This window comes from Danio rerio, chromosome 25, assembly GCF_052040795.2.
Source record: "Danio rerio strain M-AB ecotype USA chromosome 25, GRCz13ab, whole genome shotgun sequence".
In the NCBI taxonomy this organism is placed as follows: Eukaryota; Metazoa; Chordata; class Actinopteri; order Cypriniformes; family Danionidae; genus Danio; species Danio rerio.
The window spans coordinates 14338001-14365506 of NC_141045.1; the positions used below are offsets into that span (position 1 = coordinate 14338001).

General features: G+C 33.7%; 2 protein-coding genes across 4 annotated transcripts in view; one reads left to right on the forward strand and one right to left on the reverse strand.

Moving 5' to 3' along the window:
* The window catches only part of smpd3 (sphingomyelin phosphodiesterase 3), a 105280-nt gene extending 91896 nt beyond the window's left edge, over positions 1-13384 (reverse strand). The window contains exon 1 of the mRNA XM_087311044.1: positions 13202-13384. The gene's annotated coding sequence lies outside the window, so the exon portion shown is untranslated. The remainder of the gene's footprint in view (positions 1-13201) is intronic.
* si:dkeyp-50b9.1 lies at positions 1238-27505 on the forward strand. 3 transcript variants are annotated; one of them, XR_015526309.1, is made up of 13 exons: positions 1238-1311; positions 2569-2705; positions 9768-9903; positions 10007-10193; positions 13222-13386; positions 18241-18328; positions 18819-18943; positions 21334-21395; positions 21473-21539; positions 21714-21992; positions 22634-24185; positions 24647-24715; positions 27170-27505. XR_015526309.1 is itself a non-coding variant. In XM_087311963.1 (13 exons), exons 2-13 carry the CDS (start codon positions 2586-2588, stop codon positions 27265-27267), a joined length of 1278 nt encoding a protein of 425 aa, XP_087168089.1. In that variant the 5' UTR covers positions 1238-1311; positions 2569-2585; the 3' UTR covers positions 27268-27505. The 3 variants fall into 3 exon arrangements, 2 of the variants coding, with proteins under 2 accessions (XP_087168089.1, XP_087168090.1); XM_087311963.1 differs by having other exon boundaries at positions 21714-21798; positions 24110-24185; XM_087311964.1 differs by lacking the exon at positions 24647-24715 and having other exon boundaries at positions 21714-21798; positions 24110-24185.
* The last annotated feature ends 1 nt before the right edge of the window (position 27506 follows it).

Here is a 27506-nt window from a genome sequence, read left to right on the forward strand (position 1 = left end):
CTGGAAAGGTTGTTTTGATTATCCAAAAAAAAAAATAATAATAATAATAATAATAATAAATCAAAAATAAATAAAAATGGCAGATAACAATCCCAGATGATTCTTATTTGGTTCCTAAAAAAATAACATAAAGGGAACCAAATGAGGACCAAAATGTTGATGATATGGAATAATCTGTATGTTTATGTTTTTTTTATTTGTTGTTTCTTTGTAATTATGCAAGGTTAACTGCTAATTTATACCAGTATATGTTGCTACTGGAGTTTGAGTTGATTCCCCATTTACGTTGCATGTTTTATTCATTATTGCTCACTAACATGCTCCTAAACTTACTGTATAATACATTTGCTAAGTTCATTCGGAAGTAGACTGGATGTTTGCATGTCGCCTAGCTATAATGCTTTTACGCTTCACCAGATTGCACTCAAGAGTTTCAAGCCACTTCTAGTGTGAACTGAGACATATAGGCATACTTATTAATATTTCATTTCAGATTCTTTTCTCACTTATTTAGTCAAGAACACTGTTCTTTCATCATTACCTGAACCAAATTTAATAATTTATTTCAATGAAGATATCATGTTTGACCATTTCTTTAAAAGAGTTACAGCGACTTTTAATTTTAGTTTTTTCACACATAAAAAGCAACTATTTAGGGGTATTTTAAATTACGCCATTCATTCTTATTCATTTTCTTTTCGGCTTTGTCCTTTTATTATCAGGGGTCACCACAGTGGAATGAACCGCCAACTTATCCATGTTTTATGCAGCGGATGCCCAGCTACAACCCAGCACTGGGAAACTTATCAAGTTACCTATAATAAATATTAATTAATATACTCGTTCACAAGCTTGCCTAATAACACGCTTACCCTTCACAATGGATAGAATCAGTTGAAATGATTCGTTCACTTACAAGATTCATTCACCAACGAAACATATCTTCGTTGCTGTTTGTGAACATTTTCACGGAACTTTCTTTTTATAAATAGTGAATGGTAACAGAGACTCATTACGCCCAAAAGCCCACTAGGATTTATGCCATGTGTATTAATATATTTTTCATAGTGGATAAAGTTTAGTTTACCACCACGAGGGAAAGAAACCGCCGCGCTCTAACATCATCCGTGATCATCGCTTGTTCATTATTGGGGACTCCAAGTCCCAGGAGACACCGCGATTGATTTCCAGCTCAGCCGTTACCATAGTTACATTCACTGTCCAAGTGCCTAACAGCACAGTGAAGTGAGCGCAGCCAAGTTTGCGAAGGAAGGTGCGAAACTGACAACGTTTCTGAAGCGAGTATAAGAGGTATTTAGCTTATTAATATATTTAAAGAAAGGCATTTGGATATTTGTTGAAGATAGTTTGTGTTTACCTCTAACAAACGGGGTTAGTTGTCTCATTCAGTTAATATTAAAACAGGTTGTTTTGTTTTTGAACGTCAACATAGCCTATGTGCGTTACACGAAATCTAAGTGTAGAGAAAGGAAAAATATGGTGCAATATTGCAGTAAGTTGTCACAATTAATGGTCACATAATGTCATTTTAATATGTTTTTTTAAAACTGCAATAAAACAGCATTTATGAAAAGGACTTTCCTGAGAGGGATTCAACTGAATATTTGGTGTTAACGTTATTTTACATACGTAACTATAATAGCTTATTTTCATTAATAGTATAACGGTATATTTATTTCAGTGTTATTACCATGATTAGTATTGATGTTATTTTATTTTATCAGCTTTGTATTTGTTTATCTGGCATCTTTTATATCTTGTAGGATAAGTTAGGGCTTAAAGCAAAATAAATAAAGAAAAACATTTAAAAAAATACATAACAGGACTTGGCAGTTAGAGGTCATTTTGTTTATTTATTTATTTATTTATTTATTTATTTATTTATTTATTTATTTATTTATTTATTTATTTATTATTATTAAAATGAAGAACAATAGTCCGTAGCTGAATACATTAATAAATTATCATTGACAATGAACATAAATAAAGAGGTAAAACACAAAACATACTGTAATGAATACCAAAGTTCCAGCGAAATATCTTTATACATGAATCATCTATGATGTCTTAGAGCCATAATTATGTTTGTATTTTAGTACACATAAGCGGCAGTTTCTCAGTTCAGATGAAAAGCATAGCCTATATGACAGGGTCTAAAATTGACAGTCGAGTTTAAGTATCTCTTCCAAAATTATGTGTAAAATAAGCAAGATTATGAAAACCAAGCATAGCAAAAATAGACAGTATTGGCACCTTTCCACAGCATAATATGAAATTGTTTTTCACAATGACAAAGTTGTAAATAGAACTGTTATTTAACCTCTAAATAACCAATTATTTAGAGAGTAGTTGTTTGTTTAAGCTCTAGAAAATCAGTGCTGTGACAGCTTAAAAAACTAAAACAAGAGTTCTTTAGGACTTTAAATAAAATTATTACTGTTTTTAAAGAACAATCTTATTATAGAATGTACAAAACTTTCTTATAGCAGTGTCAAGTACCATAATGTTTCATTTCCTTTATGTTTTATAACACTGCACTTTTCTTAGTTGATCTACATTGAAAGATGGAGGGATGCGTGGTTCGTCTTCACGGAGTTATGTTCAATGGTTTAAATACTCAACTCATCATAATCAACTTCAACCAACTCTTCAAAACTAGAGATGCTCCTGCAATTCTGCCTACGGTAGACAGACACTTTTCTTATTTTATTTTCAACAAACGGAATTATTTGACACACTATAGTAAATATTTTCCACAGATTTCCACAGAACAAGGAATTTTTCACAGTATTTCTTGTAATATTTTTTCTTCTGTAGAAAGTCTTATTTGTTTTATTTTAAAAGCAGTTTTAAATTTTTTAGACTATTTTAAGGACAATATTATTATTCCACTTATGCAATATTTATTTTAAATTGTCTTCAGAAAAAAACATTGTTATACAATGAAAAAATATATACTGTACAGGAGGGCTAATAATTCTGACTTCAAGTGTATGCGACATGGCATCTAAGTCTGGAGAAAGAAAAAATATAGTAATTTTATTTCCCCACAAATTTGTGACATACCTCTAAACCCTCCCATTTTTTTTTCTGTATTTCTCCCTCATTTGTGATTTTTCTATGAAAACTAAAAGTATCATCAAAGAGCCGATCTCAATATAATTGCCAGAGCTGTTCAAGAGAATTATGATTTCGCTTTATATTGGCTTGAAAGCATGTTTAAATTATTATTAAAATGCATTTAGTTCATTTCGATTAAAGCTGTGTCGGCCATCGCCCTTCACAACCACTGAATCATTCAATTCATGTAATGGTGCTGACTGACAGACGCGCCCCGCTGTGATAAAGAATGTTCTTCCAAAATTAGCGTGTGTGTGCAATTTAAAAAAAAGCGCAAAAATGGACACTTTGGGATTTTTAAACAGAAAAAAAACACTTAATAATATGCAAACATGTCCGTCTTGGCATGTTTTATTTTAAACCCAAACTATTTGTCTTAAATGAGCATTAAATGTTAAGGAAGTAATTGAATGCTTTCATTAGATCTGTAGATTCTTAAAGCGACACCTCTGTTATCAAACAAAACAGTGGATTAAAATAAGAGATTCGCTGCTTTTCACTAAATAACAACAGTAGCCTAACTTTAATCGATATTTAAATACAGTGAATAAACTTTTAATAGGCTAAACCTTTTATTTTATTTTCAGTATTCTCTAATGTTTGCTATGTATTCTATCATTTGATAGAATATACAATTTAACTGCTCTGAACAAAGATTAAGGAGTTTGTTGTCATTTTGGGTTGATGTAAGTTGTTTTTGTATGTTTGGGGGGGAGGTAGGTATGATTTGTGACAAAAATGTGGTAGTAATTTGTCACAATGGTAATGTAATGATTTTGAACCTTTGTTTTCAGCAAAAGTAATTCTATTTTTTTAAAACTGCAATATGAAACAGCATTTATGAAAAACAAGGTAATTGTGACAACAAGTGATATATATTTATATATATATATATATATATATATATATATATATATATATATATATATATATATATATATATATATATATATATATATTCTTAATGGTACAAGCGTAATAATAATAGCTTATTTTCTTTAACTGTATAACAGTATGGTATACAAACACTTTTTTATTTTATGTTAAATGTCTTACCAAATAACTAGATTAACAGCACTTATATGTAAATCCAATATAATGTTTGTTTTCCACACAGGTTATCATTTATAATTAAGTGGGATAATTATAACTGTAATTATAGGTTCACATTATAATTATAACTGGGTGGGATACCCAACTGTAGGGGGTCTGTAAACATAATATGCACTGAGATGGAAATACAGGTCACAAGCATCCCTCCACAATACAAATATAAAAAGGCATTTGCTGTGTTTTCTTTTGCTTTATATCTTCATGTTGGTGCTATTATAACAGGCTGTCGGCGTGGTATCAAGAAGTATTGAAGGTTGATAAATCAATGTAGAGAAATTTAAGGCTCTTAAAAGTATTAAAAAGTCCTAAATAATTTTTTGTAATGTATTAAATTTGATATCATTTTGCAATACATATGCAATGTATGGTTGTATGCTGAAGTTTGCCTGGATTAAATCTGCGGATATCAGGATGCTGTGTAGTTAATGAAATGAATGAATTCCTACTAAATTTGACATCATGCTGCTTTGTTTACTGCAGCAACCAAGGCAACAGCATTATTTCTGCAGTTCTAAATAAGCCAACCTCCTGAACTAGCTATATTTAATAGATTTTATTCAGTAAATGAATAATGTTTTAGTTTTTGATTAGTTTCTTTACATTAATATTTAGTAAATACTCTGTAAGTTAAAATCTCGCCAGTGTTTCCAGTTGAAACTTAAAATGGTTTTAAGGTCTTAAAATGTATGGAAAAACTTTTTTTAAATGGTCTTAAAAAGTATTGAATCACACTCTCTGATTCCTGTACATACTCTATATAAATCTGGAAAGGTTTTACCTTTGGTTCATCTCCAAATAGTTGTAGTTTTTACAGTATGTCTAATAATATTTTGTCTTCCGGAGAAAGTCTTGTTTGTTTTATTTCGGCTAGAATAAAAGCTGTTTTTATTTTGTAAAGGCAGTTCATTCTGCTGTGGCAACCCCAGAATAATAAAGTGACTAAGTCGAAAAGAAAATGAATGAATGAATGAATTCTGTAAAAAAAAAAATCATTTAAGGTCAAAATTATTAGCCCTTTTAAGCTATATACTTTTTTTATTGTCTACACAACAAACAATCGTTATACAATAACTTGCCTAATTACCCTAACCTGCCTAGTTAACCTAATTGACCTAGTTAAGCCTTTAAATTTCACTTTAAGCTGTACAGAAGTGTCTTAAAAATATCTAGTCAAATATTATTTTGTGTTCTCATGGCAAAGATCAAATAAATCAGTTATTAGAAATTTTATAATTAGGTTTTAGATTCCAAACTTCAAGTTCTTGTAATTAGAGTAAACTACTTTTAACATTTTATTAGCACAAAGATTTTTTCTCAATTAAGTAATTCTCTGTATTTTTATTAATTTCATTTTTTTTTCTTATAATTACCCTTCTACTACATGTTTGTGATTATTTTTGGTGTAGCGGTGGCGCAATGGGTTGCACGATTGCCTCACAGCAAGAAGTTCGCTGGTTTGAGCCTCTGCCTGGTCAATTGGCATTTTCTGTGTGGAGTTTGCATGTTCTCCCAGTGTTCGCGCGGGTTTCCTCCGGGTGCTCCGGTTTTCTCCACAAGTCCAAAGACATGTGATATAGGTGAATTGGATATGCTAAAATTGGCCGTAGTGTATGTGTGGGAATGAGTGTGTATGAATGTTTCCCAGTGATGGGTTGCAGCTGGAAGGGCATCCGCTGCTTAAAACATATGCTGGATAAGTTGGCAGTTCATTCAGCCGTGGTGACCCCAGAATAATAAAGGGAATAAGCCGAAAAGAAAAAGAATGAATAAATGTTTTTGAAAGAGGTTATATGACTTTGATATTACCATATGCACTTAGTGTTTTTATGAGTGAATATTGGATGCACTGTAGCAGTGATATTTGATCTATTAATAATATTTTTTTGAGTTGCTCTTTTCTAGATTGACTTAATTTTTAAGCATATATTTAAAATCATATCATGTCATTTTGTCATATCATATCATGTCATTGTTTTTTGGTGTTACTATCAGCAAACACAAACAGAAATATTTTTTAGTGTTAGTATTCTGACTGTACTGCTGCTCATTCATTGTAATTTAAAATGAATATTTATTTCTTTGTATCTGTCAAAATAGTATAAGATTATCTCTAATAAATATTTCAAAAACAGAGTTAACACAACAGGGCGAAGCAGTAGTGCAGTAGGTAGTGCTGTTGCCTCACAGCAAAAAGGTCGCTGGGTTGCTAGTTCGAGCCTCTGCTTAGTTGGTGTTTCTTTATGGAGTTTGCATGTTCTCCCTGCATTCGCATGGGCTTCCTCTGGGTGCTCTGGTTTCCCCCACTGTCCAAAGACATGTGGTACAGGTGAATTGGGTAGGCTAAATTGTCCATAGTGTATGAGTGTGTGTGTGTAAATGTGTGTGTGGATGTTTCCCAGAGATAGGTTGTGGCTGGAAGAGCATCCGCTGCATAAAAACTTGCAGCATAAGTTTGTGGTTCATTCTGCTGTGGTGACCCTGGATTAATAAAGTGACTAAGCTGACAAGAAAATTAATGAGTTAACACAAAAGTAATGCAACTGTAAATCAAAAGTAGTCTGATTACATAGCCATAAATGTGTAAGATATATGTATATGTATATAAGATATGTATATATATATATATATATACAATCAGTAATATATTACAATTCTAGGTCTCTTCACTAGCATATCACCACAGTTACTTAATGGTATTTATACAGATGTACAGTACTTTGAGTGTAAATCCTCACTCTCACCTCTTTTGCCATTGGATTCTTTTTTCACTTAGATTGTTGCAATACATCTTTGGATTACAATTTTTACATTTATAATTGGCCAAAAAAAGATATCTTAGTAGGCCTCATAATTAAGGCGTGCATTTTGCTAGAGTCTTTGCATCAGGATTGCCTTAAAATGCCCCTCCATAGGCAGCTTGTTTGGTTTTGGAATGGCATGAATGTGCAAAATTGCCTCATACACGCCCATACACTTACTCGCACCCACACTCTAATTCATTTCCATCCCACTTAGCCTCTCTTATTGTCTTGCTTGCCCTCCCCTCATTGATGTTTATTGATTATTGAGCTCTGCATTCCACTTCCTTTCCGCATGTTAACTCCATTCTTGTTTTTGAAATATTATCCTGCCTTTTATTGCTCTTAGTCCACAAAATATGAAATAATTGAGCCAGCGCGACCAGGAATATAGGTCACATTTCAGCCTCCACTAGTGTTGTCCAGGAACTCCCAGTCTTAATTGAATGGATTTTTTTTCCAGCCAGAGCTTTGCAAACACTGGTGTGGGGGGTTGGCGTCACGCTGCAGACAAAAATCCTCCTGCTGCTCTTTTCTATAACCTAAGGCAGATGCTCTGACTTTTTTGGTGCTGCAATACACACATGTATACAATGGAGATCAAAATTAGAGAATAATTTGTAAGCGCTTGATCATTTCAGGGCTAATGTGATCTACATCATTTAAAATGTAAAGGAATTTTGGTTGTGACTAATGCTGTACTGTAAGAACAGTTTTTGAAATATCCAATTTTGTGGAAAATATAGGGAAAAAACCAAAAGGGTTTTACCACTTCTGGCCCTAAGAACAGTCAGGCATGGTTCCTTCCTGGTTCCTGCTGTATTCCTGCTATTTCCATGTAAGTCTGGTACAGCACAGCAATATTACAAACTATTCTCTGCCCAGAATTCTACTCACAGTTAAAAAACTGTGCTGAACCTTTTAGTAGAGTGTTATATTCTCCTCTTTGTTGTTTGGTTACCGATTCTCCACAAGTGAAAGAGCACTGACTGTACCAGAATGGCCTGAAATAAATTCTTTAAGCAAAAAGAACCATTTGGCCTGATAGTGGAAAAGCACCTTTTAGAGAACATCAATTAATGTAGCATGAAGGGTGATGACAACACATAGTAAGTGTTCTTTTTTCAAATGTGTGACCCTGGAACACAAAACCAGTCTTACTGTTTGTTGCATGGGTGTGTTTTTCACAATAGTCAAAAGTACATTGTATGGGTCAAAATTATTTATTCATTCATTAATTGTCCTTCGGCTTAGTCCCTTTATTGATCAGGGGTCACCACGGCAGAATGAACCGCCAACTTGTCCAGCACATGTTTTACACAGCGGATGCCCTTCCAGCTGCAAAACATCCATACACACTTATACAACACGGTCAATTTAGTTTATTTAATTCACCTATACACTGTAAAAAATAAAAAGTTGAGTTGCCCTAAAATTTTAAAGCAAGTTTGTTAAGCTTCAGTGGTTGACGTTGAGCCAAATTATTTTTTTAAGTTGAATGAAAAAGCTGGTTTAGGTCAAGTATACTCTACTGAATAATTTGCCACAACTTCAACAACCGAAGCTTAATAAACTCAAAATTTCTTTGCAGCCAGTTGCTTTAAAATGATAAGTCAACTCAACTATTTTTTTACAGTGTATAGGTGAATTTAATATGAGCACTGTGTCACCCGTCAAAATTATATTTTTTAATTTTATGTCAAAAATCATTAGAGTATTGAATAAAGATTATCAAAACACTTAGTCAATTTTCAATTGTAAATGTATCATAACTCATATTTTGATTAGTAATATACAATGATAAGAATTTAATTTGTACAACTTTAAAGGTAATTTTCTCAGTATTTAGATTTTTTGAACCCTCAATCCCAGATTTTCACAAAGTTGTTTCTCAGCCAAACCATACCTCATCTAAGAAAAAATAACACTTATGATTGGTTTTGTGGTTCAGGGTCTATATATGTTTACATAAAGGATAATCATTCTGTATTTTATTAAACTAAATCGTAATTAACAATGAACATGTGATTTTGATCCAAACTGAATATAAGGTGGATTAATTGTTCATTTTAATTAATTTTAGATATCTTACTTATTTTCCTAATTGAATTCAATGTAAATTTAAATTCATATCATTTAACCACGCATATTATAACCAGGACATTTTAAACTTAATTGAATATAAAAAGATGGCAAAATATATGAATAATTAAAAACTTACTAATATACCATAAAATATTAGCAAGACGCCATTTTTGGATGGATTTTAAAACACATATAATTATCTCCAAATATTATAATCATAGAAGTATTATTCTATAAATATTATTCTGTAAATATGTCCAAAAAAAAATTTTATTAGCAATGTACATAACTAAGACTTTAATTTGTCTAGAAACTAAAAAGAAATTTTCTTCTCAAATAGTTATGTCTCAAACAAATATTGTCCTCTGCTCCAAAACAAACCATACCTCATCTAAGAGAAAATGACACTTAAATTGGTTTTGTGGTGCAGGGTCAAATGTATAATTTAGATCATGTAGTTCTTCATAACATGGGTAACTCATAAAATGTGCTTAGAAACTGATCTTTTACTGCCATTAGCTTATCTTCAAATAGAACTAAACTTGACATTTAAGAATGTAGGTTCTTTAATATTGATCTCATGTCGTTTGTTCAATTACGTGTGCTCAGCGATCTCTCTGGTTCTTTCAGATAAAGAACGAGGATGTTGCTCGTGCTGTGGTGGCTCTATTGGACATGTCCTTGCCTGATGTCGGCCCTAAAGATATTCACGCAACAGTGCATTACCCTGGGGTACATACTATCATTATGACACGAGACCATGATGGTATGTAATTCACCTTGTTTAAGCAAAAGAGCATAAAATATGCTAGAGACAGAAAATCCAACGTGATTCCATCAGGCTGTTTTATTCTGGCTTCTCTTTACAGATGCTTTAGTGGAATATACTGGAAGACCATTCCGAAAAAAGGAGGCAACACTGAGCCCAGTGCCCCGTGAAACATCTAACAGTGTTGATCCCACACATAAGCTGCTTTCTGAGCTATACAGCGACTCTGAGGAAAGTTCAGAGGAGGAAAGTTCAGAGGAGATGTTAGCAGAAGAAGCAAGTAGCAGGTCAGTTTTCCAAAGACCAACTCTATAGTCTAAAGTTTATTTCAAGTGTACTTTACGTAGTTCAGCACACAGCAAGTATACTACATTGCTTGTGCACGCTAGAAAGATTTATCTCTTTTAAAATTATGAAACAAAATGACATATCTTTTAATTGTCACCCACAGGATTTTTGTTGTCTTCAGTAGCATGTTTATTATTGTTTTGTCTAATAATAAAACAATAGAACATACAAAAACAACCACTGAGGTTGTAAAAAGTCATATAGTGAGCAGACAGTATGTGCAAACTATTCTGGTGTTGATATTTGCGGCACAGCCACTGCACACATACCTTGTTGTGAATGCATAAAAACTGAAGAATGCCTTGGGCTTATAAAGTGTAGCCACATCTGCACAAAACATGAATTTTCATTGACAAAATCCAGTCATATAAATAGGAATCCATTTTATTTTGTTCTACCTTGTATTTAAATATTTTAAATATATTCAAATTGTGTATTTTTGTGTATATTTAATATAAATACATTTTATTTTAGTAACTTGTTTTCTTTATGGATTGAAATATGTAGCTTATTTTATTAAAACCCAACAGTCATCTTTATCAAATGAAATAAATGTAGTTAACTCAAAAGTTAACTAAGTTAATTCTACTCATTTGAAAAGAGTTTTAAAGTCAGTGTTGAGGTTAATGAGTTAATTAAATAACTCATTACTTTAACTTAAATTAATGAAGTTCACAGTACTCATTAGGATTAGGTTTTTTAACTCAAATGGTTTGTAGCAATCAGTTTCCTCAAACGGTTTGAGTTACCTTAACTTATTGGGTTTTACAGTACTCAATTGATTTGAGTTCTCTTCATTTATTGGGTTTTGCTGTGCTCAACTGCTTCGTTTACTCAAATGTATTAAGTTCACAGTACTCATTAGGATCAGTTTTGGAGCTTAATTGGTTTGTTGCAATCGGTTTCCTGAAATGATTTAAGTTACCTTAACTTTGAGTATTACAATGTATTCAATTTAGGGCTGAATAATATATTGTTTTAGCAATGTTATCGCAATGTGCACATTCACAATAGTCACATCAATAGATCTGCATTGTGGAGTCATAATTATACTTGACCAGGAGAAACAGAACGTATTTGATTTGTAGAGTTAAACCACAAAAGAGTTAAAATCGATCATTTTTTAAGCGTTTAAAGGCTTGTTATTGTTAGCATTTCAAGAGAATTTAAAACAGGACAAACTCATTCATGGAGGGCTGATGTCCTGCATATTTTAGTTCCAAACCCAATTAAACACACCTGAACCAGCTAACCAAGCTCTTTCTAGGTATTCTAGAAACTTCCAGGGAGTTGTGTTGAAGGAAGCTGGAGCTAAACTATGCAGGACATCGGCCCTCCAGGACCAAGTTTGGACACCCCTTTTTTTAAAACATTTGGGCACAGAAAATTGCAAAAAAAAATTACACACACAAAAAACACTTTTGTTTCTTAGAATTTTTGTCTTCTAGTCAAAATATTTTAAAAAAATTAAACTGAAAACAAGATTATTTGCTGATTATTTTGCTTGTTTTAAAGAAAAATTCACTAAATTTTGTCTTTTGAAAGTGAAAGCAATAGTTTTACTTGATTTAAATAGTTATTAAATATATTTATATGTACATATTTGGTCGAGAAATGAAGCAAAAACTAAATTTAGAAAAGCCTTTTTTGCAGATTGATTATTCAATTTGTGTACTTGAAAACTGTTAAGCCTGATTTATACTTTTGCCTGGCACCATGTCACGGGCCTCCGCTTACCGAGCATGCACTTCACAAAACAGATGAGGCTTCTATACTTGACGTGTTCGCTATTAAGATCTTCGTTAAAATGACAGGAACTGAAACTGACAATTAAATCAGACGGATAAACAGAGAAGAAGAAAGTTCCTGGAACTACACCATATCATTAATATTATTGAAGATTTTTAAACTAATTGTTTTTATTATTTTTATAAAATATTTTAATGATTATAAAGATAATGTTTTATGTATGATTATGTAATTATGTTTACATGTAATTATGCTTTATTTTAATAAACCAACTTAGAATAATAAAAACTATCAATAAACAAGAGATTTTTAACCTAACTAAATATAAGGTGAAATTAATATGTTTCTTATGTAGGTATTTTTATTACTGTTTTTATTCATTTTCTTGTCAGCTTAGTCCCTTTATTAATCCAGGGTCGCCACAGCGCAATGAACCGCCAACTTATCCAGAAAGTTTTTACGCAGCGGATGCCCTTCTAGCCGCAACCCATCTCTGGGAAACATCCACACATACATTCATAAACACACTCATGCACTATGGACAATTTAGCCAACCCAATTCACCTGTACCACATGTCTTTGGACTGTGGGGGAAACCGGAGCACCCGGAGGAAACCCACGCAATGGCAGGGAGAACATGCAAACTCCACACAGAAATGCCAACTAAGCCGAGGTTCGAACCAGCGACCTTCTTGCTGTGAGGCGACAGCACTACCTACTGCGCCACTACCTCGCCATTACTATTTTTAATAAACTTGAATGAATTAATATATATTTTAATACATTTAATTTAATACTTATTTTATAATCATGACAATTTAAACAATCAAATATAAAAGACTTATAAAATTTAATATATATTAATAATTACTTATATTAATTAATTAAAATAAAAATTTTAATTCTAACAAATCTTAAAATTTTCATATTTCCATACGTAATTCTTTAATCAATTTTAAAATAAACATAGTTATCTCCAAATATTATAATCATAGAAGTATTATTCCATGCCAGTACAACCATTTCAGGGACAGACGTATCCTATTATGGTTAATTAGTGTGACAATGTTTGTGCATGGTTTGACAGATCATTCTTTTAAAAACTGTACTAAATTGCTGCCCCGATTCAGTCAAGTCTTTAGGCAACTGTTCCAATAATTAAAAAACAAAAATGCAAAAGTGTATGCAAAGTATGTACGAACCTGTCCTTTTTTTTAGATGGTCTTGGGGGAAATTTAAAGAAGGCCTGCAGGAGCTCGTGGACGGAGCGAGGAATAGAAAGAAAAGAAGAGAAATACGTGGAGAGGATGGAAAGATTCCAACATCCGCCGTTGGAGTGGAATCTCTGATCGTTGCTGCTGCTTGCTACGAACTCAAGACACTGTAAGTACAAGTACAAGCACTGATTCAATCAGACAGCTGTGAAAAAGCCATATAATACTATTCTGTGAAAGAAAACACTAATGCTTTCAAATAAGATACTTTACTTCTGTAGCTTATAACTTCATAGGGCATAAGTCGTTGTCAGTCCCATTTTATAATCTGTTTTTGCAATACAGAGGAAGTTTCAAAGACAATGGATAATACACAATTAGTATTTTTAGCTAACTTTCTTGGATGTTGTTTTCCACGGGAACGTTGACATTTAGATGATAAGCAATATTTTCATATTGACATTATGGGTTTAGCAGTTTAATATGTAGTTTTTAATTAATTTGATGTTGGTAGTTTAAACAATTCCTAATATTTTTAGTTCTTTATTTTTACATATAATTAAAGACTTCTATATTCATAACAATTTAATGTAATTTTAATATAATATAGAGCTTAATATTTATACATTTTATTCATTTATAATATTACTTTAGCATTTTATGTAATTACATAATTATAAATATATATAATTATGTATATATATATATATATATATATATATATATATATATATATATATATATATATATACATTAATTATTTGTTTTCAATATATAAAAGTTATGATTTAGTACAATTTATCAATATAAAATATTGATTATCAAAACAACAATTTATATATTTTTGATTATAAAATAGAATTTAATTGGAATTTAAATGGTTTAATTTATTAATCATTTTTAAATATAACAAAGTTACTTATTTTCACAATAAACAAGACATTTTAACTCTAGTATTATATATTTATTATCTATTTAAATATATTTTATTTAAAATAAAAATCCTTGGTTGTGATGAAATGCATCAGTTTCCAAATGTATTGTGACAGCCTTCTTACTTTCCCCCTTGCCTTTTCCATTAAAAGGAATCTAACAGAATATTTTCCATGCAAACTCGTCTTTTACCTACAATCCACAAGTCAAACAAGAACAAGCGCCCAACTGTCCTTCCCCTGTAGCCTCAGTCAGCATTTCAGCCCTTTACGAGTGGATTCCTTCCAGGTTTCCAAAAAGACTTTATTTATATCATCAAACTGAAACAAGCCTTGTCATTATGAGATCCCACTGAATGGCGTCGCTCCACCCTGAGTCTATTTCCAGGCCAAAGGGGCTGAGGAGCGGTGAAACCTGCCCTGCCCTGCTGGCTGTGGGCTGTTATTACCCCTCAATGAGAGACTATGGCCTCCTCTGCTTCTCCTTTCCCTCTTCTGCACTCTGTATTTGTGCCAATGGCTTCCACATGGCCTGTGGTTTGGTTTAACCTCGAATGTCTGCCACACACATACAGACTCGTACTATAGAGTCATTCTGGATGTATTTTAGAAATGCAAAAGGGATGCACAATGTTATTAAAAAGGAACACAGCTGTTTGAAATGTAAACATCAGCACGATATGGAAAATTATAATGATAATACTGGATGCGTGCTGAAAGATTAGATCTTTAAAATGAGTGTGACATCAAACATGAGGATAAAGAAATACTAGATTTAATGATTTTGCTCATATAGTGTGTACTGTGCTAATGTGCTACTGTGCAATGTGGCAAAAACGTTGTAGATGATAAGAAGAAATTGCAAAGATAGTATTTTGACACATAAATCAACAAGCTGATCCACTATCACTGCCATCCAAATCTTTTTTTTTTTTGCTGCACAATTACGACATTTCCTATGCTTCCCTTTTCTGTCAGCTCACTTTGGATATTGTTTAGTTTACATGATAATCTTCAGATCGAATTCAACATGTTAGATATTTATAGTTTGCAAAGACAATTCGTCATTCCTCAAGCAGATTTATTCACTCTAAGGGGTTGTTCGTTCAAAAAATTAAATTTTGTAATTATTACTAAACTTTATGGTATTCCAAACCCCTCAGGCCTTTGTTTATCTTTGGACAGGAAATAAGATATTTTAGATGAAATCTGAGAGCTCTTTCACCCTCCATAGACAGCCATGATCCCAACTTATTTACTTCAAAATCCAGAAAAATACCAAAAATACTCAGAAAAGACTATACACGACTTGACAAAAGTCTTGTTGTCAAGATTCCGGTTGTAAGAGCAACAAATCTTCGAGTTGATCATTTGTAAAAGTGGCAGAAGGTAGATTTTTTTGATCAAACATCTGTTGGACTGCGTCCCAATTATCAAAAAATACTGCAGAAGACATATTGGAACCTGCATGGACCCATGATTCTAACATAAATTAGTCAAGTTTGGTGAAGGAAAATGGTGGTTTGGGGTTACATTCAGTATAGGGGCGTGTGAGAGATCTGCAGAATGGATGGCAACATCAACAGCCTGAGGTACAAAGACATTTGTGCTGCCCATTACATTACAAACCACAGGAGAGGGCAAACTCTTCAGCAGGATAGCGCTCCTTCTCATACTTAAGCCTCTTCAGGATTGGCCAGCCCAGTCACCAGACATGAACATTATTGAGACGGTCAGAGGTGAGATGGAGGAGGAGGAATTTTAGATGATTCCAAAGAACTTTTGAGTCCTGCAAGAACGCTTTTTTTGCCATTCCAGATGACTTTATTAATAAGTTATTTGAGTCATTGCAGACATGTATGGATGTAGTCGTCCAAGCTCATGGGAGTCATACACAATATTAATTATTTTACAACTGCACCATGACTTTATAATCTATGCTGTACATCATTTCTGTTAAGTGACAAGACATTTGTTTAAACAAAAGTCAGACCTTACTGTCCTAATTAAATAATTAAAAATCAAGGCATGATCATACTTATTTGGATAAAATAAGCCACTTCATAAGCCTTTCAAATAAGCCACTTCCGATACCAAATGATCAACTAGAAGTCAAGTTTGTTGTTGGATAGAATAGGCGACAAGACTTTGTCAGACATTAAATGCCTTCAGTGGTTCAATGAGAATATTTTTAAGCAAGAAGAATACTTTTGTGAGCACAAAAAACGAAAATAACCACTTTTATTCAACATTTTCTTTTTCTCAGTGTCAGTATAGAGTGGGCATTAATGAGCACTATACACTGATTTATACCCTGGGTGCCTGTGCGAGAATTCCTCTGTTTGAAATAAAGCACAGGCGCATCAGAGGAAGAGCATAAACAGCACAGAGACCTTGTGAATGTGCCCCCTATACTGACATTGAGGAAATCAGCTTAGAATCAGACCTATTATCTTGTGGTGAATATCAAGCTTAAGAAGATGTGTACAGTATGAGCCAGCAATAACTTGATTGCCTGCACAGTGCTAGCTGCAAGATTAGCAGTCTGCTCATTTCTGAAGTGAATATTTGACTGTATTGCGATTTAAAATACAGTTTTGAAATTGGCAACTTGAAACTGCAAAAGTGGAGGCGGCCATATTTGCAACACCTCCAGCCTGTTCATCCAAGTCCAAGTCCAATCTAAATAAATGGGGGAACACTAAAATCTCAAAAACGGCTCACGGAACTTAAAATTAGATATTGAAAATCAGCAAAAACCGTTATTCCACATGCACAAAGATGGGCACGTATTTCATGACACCAGTCTCTCCCTTACAAATTGTAATCAGAGGACGCAGAGTGGAATAACAAAAGACAAAACCCAGAGCAAAGACTGCAGGACAATATTTGAAGGACATGATATGCAATGGTTTCTGCCAGCAGCCACCAGTCATACACTGCTTCATTCAGTATCTGCTCTGTTTATCCCTTTTCTTTACAGTATCATTCCCAAGCAGTCTCCGAAATTAGCCTGAATGCTAAGAAATTTGATTTGATCCGGAGCTAATAAAGCAGTTTTGGTCACACTCTACAATATGGTTGTATTAGTTAATGTTAGCTAATGTATTTACTAACATGAACTAATAATGAACAATACTTGTACATCATTGATTCATCGTAGTTCAAAATGTACTAATACATTACTAATATACAATTTCATGCTTGTTAACATTAGTTAACTATGAATTAACTAACAATGAACAACTCTATTTTCATAACCTAATGTTAACAAACATGAATAAATACTGTAATAAATATTGTTATTTATATATAAGTACTGTTTATTATTTGTTTATTTGTTCATTTTAGTAAGTGCATTAACTAATACAATCTTATTGTAAAGTGTTACCACAGTTTTAATAATAGTAATAATTTAATTTACATGATTAAAGTTTAAAGTAAAAAAAAAAATTAAGTTAGATCTCATTCATTTTCTTTTCAGCTTAGCCACAGTGGAATGAACCACCAACTTATCCAGCACATTTTTACGCAGCGGATGCCCTTCCAGCCACAACCCATCTCTGGGAAACATCCATACACACTCATTGACACTCATACACTTCGGACAATTTAGCTTACCCAATTCACCTGTACCACATGTCTTTAGACTGCGGTGGAAACCGGAGCAGAGGAAACCCATGTGAACAAAGGGAGAACATGCAAACTCCACACAGAAAGACCAACTGACCCATCAGAGGCTCAAACCAGCTGTGAGGCGACAGCACTACCAACTGTGCCACTGCGTTGCCCCTAAATTAGATCTGTTTAGGTAGTAAGCATACAGTATATTGGTGTCAGAAAAGCACAAGTCTGATTTGATTTATTGGAAGAAAGTCTCTGCTTATGGGTAAATAAAATAGTAAACACTTGTAAAAAAAAAAAAAAAAAAAAAAAAAAAGAATTCAGCCAAAATTATTGAAAAAAAATCACCTTGAATCCAATATTGTGCATCTCTCATGTAATGTAAATTAACCAAGCAATATGGTGATCTAATGAAGACAATGTTATATAATGATATGAGTATTGTGTTTTTGTTTATGATATTGTAGGTTTACAGGAAACAAAGTGCTTCAGCTGTCTCTTTTGGCTGTTAGGAAAAACTACCGGCACCAGGGGATTGGCAGCTACATCGTACAGGTAAACGAAAACAAAAGTTACTCCTGTAATAGAATGGCACATCATTGCTTCATTGGCTGTACAAATGACTTAAAGGGACAGTTCACCCAAAAATGAAAATGTATTCACAATTCACTCACCCTCGTTATAAACCCTTATGCGTATATATTTTTTTCTGTTGAACACAAAAAACAATATTTCCAAAATGTTGGAAACCAGTAACCTCTGACATCCATAGACAAAGTAGTCAGTGGTTTTCAGTTTCCAACATTTATTCAAAAGTTTTTTGTGTTCATTGGAATCTCAAGCAGGTTTGAAACAAGTAGAGGACGAGTAAATGACAATTTTCATTTTTGGGTGAACTATCCCTTTAAGGTGCATATTCATGAACACAACCTGGCAGTTAGAATTTTTTCATGTACACTGCCCTCTACTGTTTGCACATAATACTGCTATCACTGCTAAATAACTCAGTGCTTCAGTTTGACTGTTGTTTCTTCTACTTTTTCAGCTTCTGAAGTCTCAGTCTGTAGTAGGACAGTATGACACACTTGTCGCCCACGCTGACACCGATACAACAGCATTCTTCAATAGCAACGGGTTCTCTGACGACCTCATGCTCAACGACATGTTCAAGTACTGACAATGCCATCTCATATTACATGTTGTGCTGTTACACATATGTTTAAATGTAAAATATAAAATCACACCTAAATGATGGTCTTGACACACAAATCACATTCCCTTAGACATATCTCTTGGCTTTAGAGTTTATACACATATACACTCATCGGCCACTTTATTAGGTACAGTACACCTTATGCCGAGTTCAGACTGCGTGATTTTAGCCCAGATTTTGACTCGCCGACAAGTTTTGTGAAATCACCGACAAATGCCTGAAATCACAGACAAATCGGTGCTCATGCACGTGAGTGACAATCACACAGTATGAACCATCAAAAACGCGATCTGAGAGAATCGCAGATGAGTCGCGATGCCTGTGAGATAATTGGCGTGCTAAATAGCTGGAGCTGTCGGCGATTCAAATCATGCTGTGTGAAATGAGTTTTGACTGAAAATAACATCAGCGATTGCCTACAGCCAATGAGAGAGCAGCTTTCACTTGCGTGTGTACCTGAAGCCCAGCGGAAGGTGATGCAAACCTCCCGTTTCAACACATCCCAAAGGTGCTCTATTGGATTGATATCTGGTGGTCGTGGAGGCCATTGAGTACAGTGAACTCATTGTCATGTTCAGGAAACCAGTCTGAGATGATTCACGCTTTATGACATGGTGCATTATCCTGCTGGAAGTAGCCATCTAAAGATGGGTACACTGTGGTCATAGAGGGATGGACATGGTCAACAGCAATTCTAAGGTAGGCAGTGGCGTTGACAAGATGCTCAATTGGTACTAATGGGCCCTAAAGTGTGCCAAGAAAATATCCCGCACACCATCACCACCAGACTAAACCGATGATACAAGGCAGGATGGATCCATGTTTTCATGGTGTTGATGCCAAATTCTGACCCTACCATCCAAATGTCGCAGAAATCGAGACTCATCATACCAAACCAAGCAAAATTTTTTCAATTTTCCAATTTTGGTGAGCCTGTGTGAATTGTAGCCTCAGTTTCCTGTTCTTAGCTGACAGGAGAGGCACCCAGTGTGGTCTTCTGCTTCTGTAGCCCATCCGCTTTAAGGTTGGATGTGTTGTGTGTTCAGAGATGCTCTTCTTATTTAAATTATTTTGGGAGTACCAAGACTAAAACCTTAAAATATGAAATAAAAAATATATATTTTTAACTTTTATTTAATGTTTAAAATGCAAATACAATTAGATTAACTTTCTTTGGTAAATAAAGCAATTTTGTCATATAATATATCTAGTAAAATATTATTGTACAAACTACATTTTACATAAATCAGATGAACATTTTCATATTAGTCATAAATATTCCTGAAATTAATTTAAAAAACTGAATAAATATAGATTTACACACATTTACTCAAGTAAATAAACAGATTTAAAGATGGGCTAGAAATCTGCTGAATTCTTGGCGCGCAGATCCCGGGTGGGCCTAGTAATGAGTTATTATTTGAGTTACTGTTGCCTTTCAATCAGCTCGAACCAGTCTGGCCATTTTCTTCTGATCTCTGGCATCAACAAGGCATTTGCGCCCACAGAACTGAAGCTCACTGGATAGTTTTTCTTTTTCTGACTATTCTCTGTAAACCCTAGAAATTGTTGTGCGTGAAAATCCCAGTAGATCAGCGAATTCTGTAATACTTAGCCTTTCTGTCACCAACAACCAAGCCAGGTTCAAAATCACCTTTCTTCCCCATTCTGATGCTCGGTTTAAACTGCAACAGATTGTCTTGACCATGTCTACATGCTTAAATTTATCGAGTTGCTGCCATGTGATTACAAATTTGCGCTTATGAGCAGTTGGACAGGTGTACCTAATAAAGTGGCTGGTGAGTGTAAATACATTTTCATAAATAATATAAAGGAAAATATTTTATCATGCATTAAAAACATGAGATTTTACAAAACTATCCAAATGTATTCCAATTATAATTATTTTAAAAAGCAACATAATTTTTGCTTCATTACCAAAAACGTTTATTTTTACACTACTTTATAATGATTGCATTTATACAGTAGTGTAAAAATAAACGTTTTTGGTAGTGAAGCAAAATTGATGATGTAATTTATGTAAAAGTTGATGCAAGACATAAAATAAAACATTTCAATGGAAATATACAAATCATAAATAAGTTTTATGTCCTAATATGAACTAAATCTATATAGAATTTTTTAAAAACAAATAATAAACATGACAAATAGTAAAACTTTAATGAAAACTACTACTTCAATGTATTAAAACACACTATAATAGGATAATAATAATCTATAATTAATCTATAATGAATCTAAAAATAACACTGATGACAAAATAATAATTTACTGTATAATATGCTTTTTAACAAACTATTACCATTTGTTTGGGCAAAATATACAGAGAGCTGAAAGATGAATGGACCAACAGTATTATAATGAGTTACCTGCCACCCTTTACCACAGGTGAGGCCTATATACACACACGCGCTCATTAATACACACTACAACCTCCTGTTTTCACTCTGCACCTTTCCCTTTAGACCTCACAATGAGAGATCCTGATTTCTCCCTGAGTTTACAAGAGGTGGAGATAGAGTTGAAAACTGCGTGAGTTCCATTTCTCTAAATGGTCGCTATGAGGTTGTAGGGTGTTCAGGGCTATTGCTCTGTTCATCCCAACTCTAAACCGGACCAGTGCTGTTATTGAGCACAACTAGTAACAATCTAAATTGTATAAGATGTGATTCTGATTGTAGGATTAATGCTGTTTCTGTTTATTAGGAGGTCACAGGCTCTCTGTGCGTATCAGCAACAGATGGTGTGTGTGACCAGGCTTCTCAAAGAGGTCAAGATCCTACGCCAACAGGTGATTGTGCAGTGTCATGTGTAAGAAACAACTGATGATAGGTTGCTGTATTATTCGAAAATTATTGTACACCTGAGGTGGCAATGTACATCTTGAGTGCGCATTGTGTTTTCTTCATAAATCATGAATGAACAGACCAGAGTAAGTTATTTCACTTATACTACGTTTACCACACCTACAGTCATTCTTCAGATGTCCTCCAACAGCTTCTATAGCTGTGTCTCATTTCAGAGGCTGCATCCTCCAAAGGATGTAGACTTCTAAGATAAGTCTTTCAATTCCACACAGGCCAAACCGAGCATTTTAAAATAAGCCAATTAGGGTTGGTTTGATAGACGATGTCATCATTTATCGCAGTTGATCGATAGACAATACAATGCTGAGCCGGCATCGCAATCCTCCACCCCGTGCCCGTTGCAGCAGCAACCCACTCGCGAAAAATACACACTTTAGCCCCTGTTTACACTGATGCATCTTAGGTTTAAAAACCTAGCATTTCTGAAAATGCACATCACATGACCACACACACTCTGTCATGCTTTGCTGCACATGTGCATGTCTGCACGTCGACCAGTTTATTAAGGTTGTACCGCTAGATCGCATCTCACTATGGTTGTTAAACTGGATATTTAATTAATCTTGTTTCTATCTAACGACTCTTCTGTCTTTTGAATCTATCAGGTAACGTGTTACAGCATCAGTATGCTGCTTTAATCTTTCGCTTTCACGCTTGTACGTAGTAATTTTTGAGAAAACCTAAGATACTGTTGGTTGGTTCCTGTGGGTTGTGCACCTTTTTTACCAACCAAGTTTGTAGACGCCATTGTAACAACAGATGCACTGCCTACACTCTCGGAGTCCCGCAGATAAAGTGATTGACAGGTAGTAATTTGTGTGTGACTTAATTTATTTATGATTTGGTTATGGGCAAAACAAAGACCTTGTGGGTCAGGTAGTTGAAACGGTAGTCTAAAAATAATAATTTTTTTTGAATTAATTAATTATTCATAAACAATTAATTCACCGCCACCTACAATGATGTCATCTTCCATCGTAATGTTTCACATTAGACATCGTAGATGCCAAATTGGTTCAACATTGCCCATCCCTAGAGCCATTCTAGCTTATAAAAGATGGATTTCATCAACTTGCAACTGTAACAGTTGCTGTTAATAAGCGGTAATAGAATTTGTAATGTCTTTTTCCAAAATGATTTTACAACTTATTATAAGCAATCTGAAGCCATTCATTTTCCTTTGATCCATACATGTACACATAGAAATCACTTTCGAGAAAGACAATTCATATGTTTTTTGTTTTGTGTTTTAAATGTGTTTAGATATCTAAGTAAAATATCACCTAATTCATACATTTAAAACTGTAATCCGGAGTTTTCTTTTAAAAAACGTCTTGCTGTTATCAGCGCGCAATGAGTCTTGAGATGTTCGAGGTTGTGAAGCATCCAACAGTTGTCCCCTTCATAACCTGGGAAACCAAGTATGCATTTGGAGGCTGCATTTTAAATGAGATTTGTGACGGTGTGTAGACACAAAGCCCTTTGATTGCATCTTTCGGAGGATGCTACCTCTGAAAAGAGACACAGCTTATGTGTAGTACTTGTTTCTTATATATGTTATCCAAAGCCTTTGTTTTGTTTTGAATTTTGACTGTTGTACGCTGTAAAAAAAATTGGCTGAAATCATTCAGTGTTGTGATATGAAAAACCTGGCTGGAACTACTTTAACCAAAGAGCATAGAATCACCTAGAGGCGAATCTCTAGTGCAATTTGGGAAACAGCCACTAGATGGCGGGGCAGCCATTTTCTAATAGAACAACAGCATATTATAAGTTTGTAAAAAAAACTATTAAAAGTGATGATGATTGTGATAGTAAGTGTTGTATTGTTGTATTTCAGGTTGTATCTCAGCTTTAATGCGCTTTTAAAATAAATAAATAAAAAACAAAGCAGTTGCTTGCCATCGCAACAGCAATAAGATCCAATGGACAGCTGATCGCTTTCTTTCCAAAATGGTGGAATCCAGGGCTGCTGCTGGGCGCTGCTGTTGCAATGGAACGTTCTATTGCGTGTCGCCACTTAGCTCTAACTGTGCATTTATTTGAAAATAATTGCACTCTTCAGAATGTTCATCAGCCAATAATAATCAAGCATTCAATAACCTTGTAATAAAAGAGATTTTATAATCATCTTACTAATTATTAGCTGTTGTTTGGTGTTGTATATTAGAGATAGTCACTGTTTCTATGTTTAGTTGCATGTTTGTGTACTATTGCACTTCTATGGCTTTTCAGCTTTCAACAGTACGTGAAGAAGCAGATTGTCTTCATCTCAGGCTGGAACATGAAAAACGAAAACGGCATGACGTAGGTATGTTTCTGCAAGTGCAAATCTATTACATATTTATATTTGTCTGCAAGTTTTAGACGAAAAAAAACTAAGCATTTGTTATTTAATATTATTAATTACTGGATATGATCTTTCCCATTATCCTGTTTCTTTTTTCCTAATTATATTTTAGTGTATTTATTCTATTTAATACTATTATTATTAGGTTTTTTTTTTCATCTGAACAACATTTTCTTAGAAGTTAATAATAATGCTTAATTTGTATCGCATTTTATTCTAATTTTATTATTATTTATCTTTTTTATTCTGAGGCAGGTAATAGTTAACAGTGATAAATACTGCATTTTTTTGTTTGTTTATAGAATTTTTTATAAGTATTTTAGATAGACTGCACATTAAAAAACAGATAGGTGTGTACTGGCAAAAAAAAAAAAAAAAAAAAAAACGAAACCACTAATAAGCAAATGGTTATTTAACTGCAGAAAACAGGTTTATGATGTACAGGCTGAAGAATGCACAGAAGCTGTTGGACAGTACTGCCACAGACTTAGGTGAGTATTTTTATTAGATATAGCAATGGCTATTTACATTTCTTTTCAGTGCTGAAAAAAAACACATATCAACTTTGACAGTCATGATATCCTTTGGAAGCACCTGACCACTAACAGCCTCAGACTGACTTCTGCTTGTACCTCCAATTATAAGAGCCAGTTGATTTCTAGCCTGTGACTCATAGAACTGCATCATAATGAGTCATAAAGCTGTACTGCCTCAACCATGAGGAATGAAGAAAAACCTATAAAATCGATCCAGTCTATAAAAACAGAGCAAAAGCGGAACAATAATGAGTGCACTAAATTCACTATATAAAGAGGTCCACATGGCCGTTCACTCCAGTAAAACTAAAAAGACATTTATTGAAGTAAGAGGTACAACATAAAGGGAAAGTACACACAGTTTAATGCAGTGTATTATCTTGACTGTAGGTTGTTTGCAAAAAGTAACCAATGGCTTGCGCCAATGTCACAAGTGCTTGATCGTTGACTGTTTTACTTTGTTTGATCTTGAGTCATTAAATATAATACTTTTTAAATGCTTGTATGAATAAACTCAGAGATGGGAAGTAACAAAGTACAAATACTTTACTGTAAGTAGATTTTTTTGGTATCAGTACTTCACTCATTTATCATTTTTCTGACAACTTTTTACTTTTACTCCTCACCTTTAACACAAGTATCTGTAATTTTTACTCCTTACATTTTTAAATTGGTCTTGTTCCTTTTGTTTTAATGTGCTTCACAGTGCGATGTATATTATTTCTCGTCATTGTGCAATTTGAATGCTTTTTTAATACAGTTAATCTATTCTTTGTCATTGCACACCTGCGTGTTGCAGTGCAGTTTTTTCAACCTCATGCTGTAGGCTTGTTGATTTAAGTTTACCATAAGAACGGCTTACGTGGATGAGGAGTCCACGATGTAAACACGTCTGATGTCATGTTTATGCCGGGTAATAAGATGCGTTTTGGCTGATCAGATCACAGGTAAAACAAGAGACGAATTCCTGTTGAAATCTGGCATTTAAAAAGGGTTAAAGTCTTTTGTTCACTTTCTATATATTCCTAAACTGTACTTCTCTGATCTTTCAGTCTAATATCCTAGAAAAAAAAAACTATCAATCATGTGTTTTTTAGTCAATGTTTGTACAGTTATTACTACAGCAGTTAAATTCCTATGAACACGTTATGCAATGTTTCCTACTGTTTTATAGTCTTAACATGTACTAAAGCTTATTATATACTGTTGACTTCATTTCTATTTGCTAGATAGATTGTTAGATAAATATTTTAGAACATCAAAAGTATTTATAATGGGGAATTTAGGAATTAAAATATAATGCAAAGTATCAGAAATTAATTATTTTTAAAAATGATGCAAAAATGTATTAACACTTAACAGCATTAATAACTTTATCTTCATTCATTCATTTTCTTGTCGGCTTAGTCCCTTTATTAATCCAGGGTCACTACAGTGGAATGAACCGCCAACTTATACAGCATATGTTTTACGCAGTGGATGCCCTTCCAGCTCCAACCCATCCCTTGGAAACATCCATACACACTCATTCACACACTACAGACAATTTAGCCTTCCCAATTCACCTGTACTGCATGTTTTTGTACTGTGGGGGAAACCGGAGGACCCAGAGGAAACCCACACAAACACGCAAACTCCACACAGAAACACCAACTGACCCAGCCAAGGCTCGAACCATCACCCTTCTTGCTGTGAGGCGAACGTGCTACCCACTGTGCCACCGTGCAGCCATAACTTTATCTGTTAAATAAATATGCACAATACTCTGAAAACAAACAAAACAAAAAAACAAACAGTGAAATCATATGAGCTGCAAGAGTGTGCCGTTTGAAGAAAATAAAGCAGCTTTAGCATAATGCAAAAATTGTTTGCTAGTCAAATATATTTAGTTTTTTATTTTATAAAAAGAAAAAAAAATGTTTTGGACAAAATTAAGTGTTAAACTTAAGACCTTTATTAGTTATCAGTATATAGGCAGAAGAATTTCGCTTTAGAATATATAAATGAGTACGGCAGCTGTTGTTCTCAAGTTGTTTTGTTTCTAGGTGATGATACACACAGGGCAACTTTTTGAGCAGTGTTGTTGAACAATATTGTAGAGTGATGCTGCTTGGCTAGTTTGCGCATAAAATTGGCAACAAAAGTTTGACAAATATTTTTGAATGATGTTTATATACTCTGTGAAACTAAAACAGGTAGTAGTAATAATTACTTTTTAAGTAAGTACTTATTTTAAGGCGTACTTTTTTACTTTTATTTGAGTATAAAAGTGTAGTCAGTACTTCAACTTTTACCCGAGTCATTTTAAACATATAGTGTATCTGTACTCCTACTTGAGTAAAGGATGTGTACTTTAGCCATTTCTGCATAAAGTGTGATCAATAGACAGGACTTCTTTGTATTTTACAGATGACCAGGAACATTTAAATGCAGAAACACAAGAGCAAGAAACAGGACAGTCCAAACAACCTTTCATCCAAACACCAGAGGGCGCTGAAGGTTGTTGAGGAAACAGCTTCTTTGTTTATTTTAATCTGAATTTTAAGTCTTGACTGATGTATTGTGTTCATTGTAAGTTTTGTACCTTTTATTGCAGGCTTTAGGAAGACTGTTAATTGGCTAATATATATTCATATGTTTTTACTTTTGTTAGTATGTTTATTTTTAATTCTGTCTCAGTTTTTGAATGTCACGTGAGTGATTTCCTGTAGTAAACGTCTCTGGACCAGCTTTAAAAAATACAAAG

Bases quoted from the DNA above. Each gene is read 5' to 3' on its own strand.
- si:dkeyp-50b9.1 (XM_087311963.1), top strand. From the start codon at position 2,586: ATGGAGGGATGCGTGGTTCGTCTTCACGGAGTTATGTTCAATGGTTTA. The intron at 13,387-18,240 runs GTAAGTACAAGT...ATGATATTGTAG, and splicing joins TGCTACGAACTCAAGACACT to GTTTACAGGAAACAAAGTGC. The intron at 21,396-21,472 runs GTGAGGCCTATA...CTTTCCCTTTAG, and splicing joins CCTGCCACCCTTTACCACAG to ACCTCACAATGAGAGATCCT.